General features: G+C 48.6%; 1 protein-coding gene and 1 long non-coding RNA gene across 5 annotated transcripts in view; one reads left to right on the top strand and one right to left on the bottom strand.

Annotated features, from left to right (window-relative positions):
* Positions 1-328: 328 nt before the first annotated feature.
* The window catches only part of grid2ipb (glutamate receptor, ionotropic, delta 2 (Grid2) interacting protein, b), a 39,094-nt gene continuing 30,527 nt past the window's right edge, over positions 329-8,895 (bottom strand). For 2 of the 4 annotated variants that reach the window (XM_017418476.3, XM_037980792.1), the window contains 11 exons: positions 7,211-7,972; positions 6,612-6,764; positions 6,135-6,222; positions 5,702-5,791; positions 4,455-4,651; positions 3,563-3,718; positions 3,392-3,478; positions 3,180-3,309; positions 2,944-3,062; positions 1,353-1,517; positions 337-1,050 (listed from right to left, as the gene is read on the bottom strand). In XM_017418476.3, the coding sequence (XP_017273965.1) occupies positions 979-1,050; positions 1,353-1,517; positions 2,944-3,062; positions 3,180-3,309; positions 3,392-3,478; positions 3,563-3,718; positions 4,455-4,651; positions 5,702-5,791; positions 6,135-6,222; positions 6,612-6,764; positions 7,211-7,972 (2,019 nt within the window). In that variant the 3' untranslated portion in view covers positions 337-978. Of the gene's footprint in view, positions 1,051-1,352; positions 1,518-2,943; positions 3,063-3,179; positions 3,310-3,391; positions 3,479-3,562; positions 3,719-4,454; positions 4,652-5,701; positions 5,792-6,134; positions 6,223-6,611; positions 6,765-7,210; positions 7,973-8,895 lie in introns of all 4 variants that reach the window. The other 2 variants (XM_037980793.1, XM_037980791.1) reach the window with 2 other exon arrangements.
* Positions 3,660-8,895, top strand: part of LOC119617870 — a 19,437-nt gene continuing 14,201 nt past the window's right edge. The window contains exons 1-2 of the long non-coding RNA XR_005234309.1: positions 3,660-3,736; positions 6,577-6,718. This is a non-coding gene — a long non-coding RNA (uncharacterized LOC119617870). The remainder of the gene's footprint in view (positions 3,737-6,576; positions 6,719-8,895) is intronic.

Genomic DNA, 8,895 nt, shown 5'->3' with positions numbered 1-8,895 from the left:
TCTCCCCATGGAAAAAGAACGGTGCATAAAAAGTCTGATGATGTTTCTAACCCCAGAGGAGCGGGCCTAAACGGCATGACTGCAGCCGAGGCTGAAAGACGGATCACGTCAGAGCTTTTCACAAGGGACATCTTGGGGAATGATTTCAGCTCGTTGGCAGTGACAAGTACCAACGTCTTCGAAGCTCTTCTTGTACTTTTTACAACCAGCATCCGTGTGCCTTCACACTGAATGCTTTCACTATAACAGTTCCATTTTGAGTTTTGGTCACATGCAGACACTCCGATCGCTCTCGTTTGCCACATTAAAAGTCATGACGTGCTCTCGATGTGGCAACTTTTTTTTTTTTTTTGACCTGAGGCATTGTTGCATTTAAACAACACCACAGAAATTACTACGGGGGGGGGGGAATGCAACAAAGAAAATTCCGCATCCTACTGAATCCTTAAGGGTTTTCAGTAGCTCCTTTTTCCTTTTTCATGACTCCGGTTCGAACTGTTTGCACCCTCCGTTCGGCTAACAGACAGCAGGATCCTGTTGGACCGACCCGGTTTATCCCAGGCTTTGAGGGGGTGGCGCGAGGGACCCGAAAACATTGCAGGACGTGCATAAGCCAAGCGATATTTCAACCAAAGCATGTCAGGTACAATTCAAAAAAGACCTCAGGAAACCCTGTCAGCTTTTATGTTGTTTTTTTAAAGAAGGGCATTTGATGTTTCCTTTGAATATCTGGTGTGTGGTGAGGACTTGTGGACCTGTGGAGCCCTGGAACTTCCTGCTCTTTCAGCACACAGGCCAGCCGTTCGTTTAGTTTGCAGCGTTGGTCCCATCGTGTTTGCTGTAGGCGAGAACGTCTCTGTTCCTGTCGGTGCGAGGGTGTCCGGGTGTGATTTTGGCACTTTGGTTGACAGGGAGCAGAGGGAGGGATCTGTCGTCTTGCCCGATTTTTAAAAATTTTTATTTAATTTTTTTCCCCTTCTACCAGGCCAGAGGCGAAGACAGTCTGGGGCTTCGGGGGTTTTCTGGAGTCTGGGTCTCACTGAGAGCTCTCTGAAAGACAAAAAAAAAAAGATTTTTCCCCTGATTTATTGTATTTATTTTACCGAGCACTTTTTTTCTTTATTTTATTATTTCCACCCGGAGCAGCACTTTCCAGCCCAATCATTTCACAGCTGCAGGCGGTTTGCACGAGAGCCTCGGGTCAACCTCGTCGTCATGCAGAGCTGAATCTGTCACACGTTTGCTGAACACGTGAAAAAAATAGATTAAATAAATACGAACTCCTGGCAGTCTGCGACGAGTCAAATATAGCTCGGCTCGCTCCGGGGGAACGTGTTCAGACGTCAGTTCACCTCAAACTTGGACATGAAGTCTGAGAAGATGCCAAAGAAGGCGTCCGTGCTGGTGGATTTGCTGTCCTCTCCGAAGTACGAGGCCACCTTGGAGAACTCCTCCATCGCTCGGCTCTGCAGGGACTCGAGAGACTGGATGGCAGGGTGGCTGTTCTCCAGGAAACCCTGAGGGATGCACAGTTGGAAACAGACAGTGTCTCAGACGAGGCTCTCAAGTCTAAGGAGTACAACCAGCGAGTCTTCAGGGTCGGACTTGGGTTCTATCTGGGTGTCTTGACGTGAATGATGGGAGGATGTAGCTGGAGATGGACCAGTGAATCGGGCCCTCGTTTTCTGTAGTGTTGGCATAACTCCAGTCTGTTGTGGTGAAAAAGGAGCTAAACGAAAATGAAGAAGCTCTCGATTTTTACTGGCCCTGTTTAAGTTCCAACCCTCACCTATGGTCATGAATGAAAGAACAAGATCCCTGATATAAGCAGCTGAAAAGTTTTTTTTTTCTGTAGGCCAGACCTCAAGGCTCCGCTGTCCTGGACGTTTTAGGTTTTTATGCTCCAACACACCTGATTCAAATGGTTTAATTACCTCCTCACCAAAGCATTAAGTTCTCCGGCAGCACGTCCACAAGTCAGTCATTTAAAGCAGGTGTTATTAAGCAAGAACGCATCTAAAACACGCAGGAGAGCGGCCACCCAACTCCAGTCCTCGAGGAACACCATCCTGCATGTTTTAGTTGTTTCCCTGCTTTTCAGCAGGTTTTCGAGTTCTGCAGAATCGCTCAGTTATTCAAATCAGGTGTGTCAAAGCAGAGAAACGACTAAAACATGCAGGACAGCGTTCCTCGAGGACCGGCGTTGGGAATCGCCGCTGTAGGGGATCCAGACTCGGCCTTAGCTATACGGTGAGAAACTCAGAGTAGAGCCGCTGCGCCTGAACCGACGTGGTTCAGGCATCTGTTTAGGACGCCTCCCTCGCCTCAAGAGGTTTTACCAGACATCCCAACAGGAGGAGACTCCGGGGAAGACCCAGAACTTGGTGGAGAGTTTACAGTATATCCTCTTTGGCTCGGGAACGCCTTGATTTCCCCCGCTAGGAGGAGCTGGAAGGAGATATATGGGTTTCCCTTCTGGACTCAATACTCAAGTCACCCGCAGATAAACCAAAGAAAATAGATGGATGGACAGACAATGTTATGGATAGAGCATCTTCGCTAAAACATTAGGAACTTTTTTGCTTGGCATTAAATGAATTTAAACCTACTGGTGGTTTACGTGCTCAATTCTTAGTGTTTTATTGAATCATCTGTTTTAATGCTGGAAGTTCCCGTGGACCACCCCCACAAATAAACATGTTTTTAGTCGGTTCACAAACCGATGAATGACTCGATCTGTATATTTTACGTATACAGACGTAGAGCCTTTTAGACAGAGACCATCCCAACGTTGTCCAGTTTTAACACTGAACTAACGAGATCCTCCGTATCTACTGAGCAGTGAACCAAAATCTGAAACTGTCCTTTTAGTTTCTCCATGAGAAAGGTCTTACAACCCGAATCGTACAGATGCCTGGTGGATAAGAGTGTTTTTCGACGTACGCTCATGACGGAGGCGAAGTGGTCCTCAGAGGTGGCGGGGATCTTCTGACAGGCCGTCCTGATGTCCTGTATGGTGGAGTGCAGGTCATTCAGCTCTGTTGTGATGGCCTTCTGGTTCACTGTACACGTTACCAGGGAAACATTAGTGACATACCAACTGTTGGCTTTAAGATTATGAAGCTAGATTAATAGACGCCGATCATTTCCTGTTTTTAGTGAATTTTAGCAAATTGTACCTTTTGCTGCCAGCGGCACCGTCAGAAGGTCTCTGGGAAAGTTCAGCAGCTCGGGGAAGTGTTGGCACAGCGACTTCGCCAGAATGTGGAGAAAGGTGGATTTTCCATCCACTGTTTTTGTCGTGCTTAGCTGTGAGGTATCAGAAAACGACGAATGACCAGAAGTTCACACGAATAAACCGCGGCTAAAAGTGCGCACGTCCAAGCTGTACCTCGGTGAGGAAGTTTATCTTAAAGCTGGTGGTCCTGTGGCTCTTCGGCTGCCCGTTGTTCAGATAGTTGCCCATCGCAAGGACAAACTGCGAGGCCAAAGAAATCCCCTCGTTATCAACGGGCCAATCGCAGACAGCTTCACATTCACTACAGCTGCAGTAAAGGTTCACCTCCAGGATCTTGGCCAGCTTCTTGCTGCTCCTCAGCTCCACGGACGCCTTGTAGATGTAATCAAACGCCACCTTCATCTCCTCCGTCCTCTCCTGCAGGGTGGTCTTAAAGAGGAGGCTCCGCAGGCGGGTCTTATACTCCGGCACCGTCAGCATCTGAAACGCAGAAAGCAGGTAAACGATCCACTCTTTACAGCGTACTTTTGGTGTTTTTTGGCCTCAAAAGGGCCCTATTATGTAAAATTCAATTTTTGCATGTTTTTGTACTTCCATTTGGGTATCTACTGCTTCTAGAAACAGTCCAAGTTAAAAAAAAACAACTCACCCAGACATTTTTTAGCAATAAGTAAATGTTTTCTGGTGTCTGCAAAACGACCTGTTTCTAAAACCTTGGGATTGTTGCGTCACAATCCCTGTTACCTAGCAACCCCAAGCCTTCATTACAGGAAGACCGTCACGTTAGTTCTGCTGGTTTTATCGCTGAACAATGTCTGCTGGAAAAGGAAAATGTTCTGTTGTCGGCTGCGATATAGAACGTACTGCCGCTGTCCCGACCCGCTACCAGTCGGGGTTCGGACCGCTGATTGCTGCTGTCCCAAAGTCCGAATCCTCAGTTTGAATTAATAACAATATAAATGTGGATCAGATCCGCAGCGTTTAATCCTTCAGAGTTTTCATGTTTTGAGAGGGTCACTGAGTTGGGGGGGCGTGGCCAACATCTGCTAATTTGCATAAAAGTGACGTCATTCTGAAATGAGCTCAACACAGGCAGAACTGATCAGGAGAAATCTCAATATCTGAGAATGATTTTGTGTATTAAATGTAATGAACATGTTTTGTACAGCCCACAGACCTGTCCTGATTTGTTCGAAGAAGCAGAATAATTAATTACCTGGAAAATGAACTGGTCGGGCTCGCTCAGTTTGGTGGGGTCCTGATCGAAGTGCTTGTACTGTTTGACCTCGTCGTCGTCGGGGGCGTAGAGCAGCAGCTGCTTGATGTGCGCCGGCTCCAGCCTGTCGGTGCTCAGGTTCATCAGGACCTGCCGCAGCTCGTCGGGGGAGAGCTTCAGGTGGGCGATGAGGATGGCTGCGGGAGGGGAGAAGTAGAAGTATTTGAACCTCCCTTTTTTGAACGTAACAAAAGAGGAACGCTGCGTTCCCCGCTCTGCTGGGGAACGTTTCCTCGTGTTTTACACTTCTGAACATGTTTCTGTGGCGTCTGCTGCTGAAACCCAAAAATTACTTATTGAATCTGATAATCTGATTTATAATCCATTAATCAATTAACTGTATTATCAAGGCATCCATCATACACATAGAAAAGGTGAAAATCTTCATTTTTTACATAGTAAATAGTTGTTGAAATGTACAAAAAATAAATAAATTATATATATAACCTTTGAAGGGCTTTTCTGTTAGTGAGCAACAAGTCATAATGCAACACAGGGTCGCTCATACTGTTGTCCTGTGATTGACAGCTCATTATAGTTTACAGTGACCACAGTGGGTCCTAAAACAAACAAAGCGAACTTAACCGTTCATTGAAACATAACCGAAAAAATAAACCAAAAAAAAAAAAAAGCTGTATCCTTGGAATATTCCCAAGAAGGGCTGTTTAATTCTTTAATCAGCCGGCTGCTGAGAGAACTTTCTTCTGTTTTTGGTTTTCTTGCCCTGAGACATCCAGATGCCAACTCTGATGCTTCTGTGGGGGTCACATCTCCGTACTCGGTCCTACAGGGGACCTCAGGACGGATTGCGTTCAGGTTCTCAAATGTATGCAGATTAAAAAGGGTCCATTCCACCTTCAGAGGTGGTGTGGTTCTCTTCTTGCACTGAGCAAGAAGATGGTCTCGGTGAAACTGTTTTTAATGTGCACTGAGAGCGTTCACACCTGTATTTAACGCTTTCGGAACGCAATCCGACCAGGACGGCTGTTTAGTGCCAGGTCTGAACGGGGTCTGAGAGGAAGTGCTTGATTTTTTTTAGCAAGTTTTTTTTGATGCCCCCTCCCACAAAAAAAAAAAAAAGCAAACCAACAAACATACAACAAATATTTGCACCTCAGCGGTTGTGGGAACACGTAGCCCTGGTCTTGAACTCCAGGACGATTTCAGCGACTTGACGAGTTACTTACAGGCATTGTAGGCTTTCTTATGGGACAGAATCTCCACCACGTCTTTCTTTTTCAAGTTCTCTGGCTGGAACGCCGGCTCTGGAGAAGAAACTGAGCAGTTTAAAAAAAAAAAAAAGGGTGTGTGTGAGGATTTGTTCTCCAGGCACCGGAGGGATCTAAAGAGAGAAGTGAAGCAGCTAGAATACGGTGAAGTGATGGACTGATAGCCGCTCAGCCAACAGAGGTTATCCAAGCTAAAGTTTAGGTAATGAGGGGATAATGGTGCCTTATGGAGAGTGAGTTTGTGGTGCAGGTAAATGAAGCAGCTCCAACACGGATAACATCACAACTGCGAAGGTACAAACACAACAGGTGACGTCAATAAGCAGACACACAGAATAACGAGGACTGACTTGATGAGGCGTGACGACGGGTCGTCAGAGGCGGAACTTACTGGGTCTGCGTTGAGTCCCAAAGTGCAGGTCCAGGTCCATGTACTTCACCATGTCACTGAGCTTGTCGTACTCCGAGTCCTCTCCCAGCTAAAACCAGACAAGGAGACACGTTTTACGCTCTGGAAGGCGCAGGGCAAGTTGTGACGTGGACATTTTTTTCACGCGGCGTTAAGCTGGACCCGGTCCTGATTGACGACTCGGTCGAAGATGGAGGGAAAGCGAAACGTTTTTTAATAAATGAGCCGATTAAAATCGGGGACGGACTGACTGTTCCTTTCATGTTTGACTCATCAGAGAAGGAGCCTTTTACTAATACAGGACAAGGAGACGTAGGAGTGAGAAAACCTGCTGCCCGAGTGGGAAGATTCACAAGAGGGTTTTTTTTTTTTCGTTGTTGTTGTTGTTTTTCTGACATAGTTATCTGTGCGCGCCTTCCTACAGAGGAACACAACGGAGAACAAGAAGTCAGCGCTCACCTGACCCCAGATGGTTCCTTCGGAGTTCTCCACCTGCTCCCAGCGCAGCCTCTTCACGCTCATGTGGTTGGCGTCCGAAGCCTGCTGGCCTGGCTTGGGCAGCGGAGGTGGGTCGCAGGGCGGAGGCAGGGGTGGGGGCGGCGGCGGAGGAGCCTTGGAGAGCAAGGAGACGTAAGAGATCATGGTTTTTGAACAGCAGTTCGCAGCTTCGAGCGCAACTACTCTATAAAAGACACAAACTGGCTGGTTGTTTCCAGTTGCAAAAACAAAAAAGGGCCCGTCTCAGATTTGTCGAATTCAAAGGTTTTCTATCTGAATCCGCATGCTGCGACACAAAGCAGCAGGCACGACGCGGTTCTTGTTGTTTTTTATGCGACACCTCTGTTGCTAGGAGCTGTTTGTAGTGGCAATGCAGCAGTGAACCTCCCCGTACTTTTATCTTCCACTTCTCCTGCTCGACTTGAATTGCATCTGAGCGTTAATCAGTCGTAGATGTACATCCAGCCACTAATTTAGGAAAATTTCAGTGCTTTGTGAGACAAGCACGCAGGGCCAAAACACCTGTTGGTGGCGGGGTGGGTGAAAGGAATGCACGTTACCTGCTGCGACTGATGCTCCGGTGGTGGGGTTTCGAAGCTCTTGCTGTGGCTGGGGAGGGTGGAGGTGGAGGCCGGGGGCTTCGAGAGCAGCGAGGAGCCCACGGGCCCTAGGCTCTGATGCTGCGTCGGGCCGGGATCCTGCAGGGACGGCGGCAGCGGGCCCTGGTAGCTGTGCTGGTGGTGGAGCTGGTGGTGCCTCTGGAGGACGAGCTGGCTCGGCCTGAGCGGCTGAGGGGAGGGCTGGGGGGACGGCTGGCGGATGGGCTGGGGCTGGCTGAGCTGGCGGAGGAGGTAGCCGGTGCGGGGCGACTGGGAGGAGCGCAGCGTGGAGGAGCCCAGGGTGGTGTGGTTGCGCGAGAGCCAGGCGGTGGTGGCCCGGAAGCGCTGGCTGGACTTCTCCGCGTCGGCTCTGGTGGGGAGCACTTTGTGCAGGGGGGAGCGGGTGGACAGGAGGGTCCTGGGAGGGGGCGGCGGAGGGGGGATGATAGGGTGGTGCGGCTGGAAGGGCATTCGGCTGCGGGGGACGTGCTCCGGAGAGAAGCGCACAGGCGGGAGCGGGTCGGTGAACTGGACCGGAGGGGGTATCAGAGACTGTAAAGGTGGGGGGGGCGGAGGGCTCTGGTTGGGAGGCGGCGGGATGGGTTCAGAGCCGGAGGAGTAGGTGGGAGAGGAGGCCTCATCGCTGCTGCTGTGGTCCTCGCTGCTGCCTCTGCTGAGCCGCCGGGGCATGAAGCTCGTGTCCTGCTCCTCAGGGAAGCTCATCTGGAGGGAGGAGAGTTCTGCTCTTAGACCCCGAATCACAATGTTCACTTCCTGTCATCTACAGCTGCCTTGAACTCATTAGTTTCATACTTAGGGTTTCTTTTAGGCTCATTCAAGCTCTCACGTTTCATTGCTTGCACTGCTGGAAACAGAAACTGACTCTGCTGCCTGCTTATACAGTTGCAGTCAAAGGTTTACATACAAATCCTGGACACCAATGTCATAATAATATTTGGTTTTTAGTTATTCAAATTTTTCTTTTTCCAGGGTGGAATGATAATACAACATACAACTTCAATGGTTGAAAAAAAAAAAAAAAAAAACTCATTAGTGATTCTGATTGAGTGCAGCTGGTAGTTTGTCTTAGTAGACATAAAAAGGCTTTGTTTTACACTACTTACTGGATTGGCCAATACTCAGAACGACAAGAAAATCCAAGGAGCTCAGTGAAAATCAGTGAAGAAGAACAAACTGTTTTGAGTGTTTGAGGGACAACTCAGGTAGCACCAAGGCTCATGTCCGCCATGAATTGGAAACCGCTGGAACGCCAGTGTCATGAACCTCTGACCAATACTTATAACAATGGCGCGCTCCAAAGAACCCAGTGATGATCCAAGTAGTAGAATTGTGGATTTGCATGAGCAGGGGAAGTCTTTCTAAATTGCTTCAGGGTGTTCAGGAACCAACAATGTTCCAGCCTACATGAACCGGAAACAGCCGGAACACCAGTGACGCCAGTTTTACGTCTCCACGGACTAAAAGCGTGCCGACCAAGAATAAAGCTTCTTGCTCCGAAAGTGACACCTTCAGGTTAAACAGTCATTTTCAGCTGCCCACATGCCCACAATAAAAGTTTGACCATCAGATGAAATGGAGGCTGAGATTTTTGGCCACAATGACGAGAGCTTTGCTTGAGGTGGGCG

Source organism: Kryptolebias marmoratus, linkage group LG17 (assembly GCF_001649575.2).
Source record: "Kryptolebias marmoratus isolate JLee-2015 linkage group LG17, ASM164957v2, whole genome shotgun sequence".
Lineage (NCBI taxonomy): Eukaryota > Metazoa > Chordata > Actinopteri > Cyprinodontiformes > Rivulidae > Kryptolebias > Kryptolebias marmoratus.
Note: the sequence above shows the minus strand (reverse complement) of the source record. Positions and strands in the feature narration are given on the sequence as shown.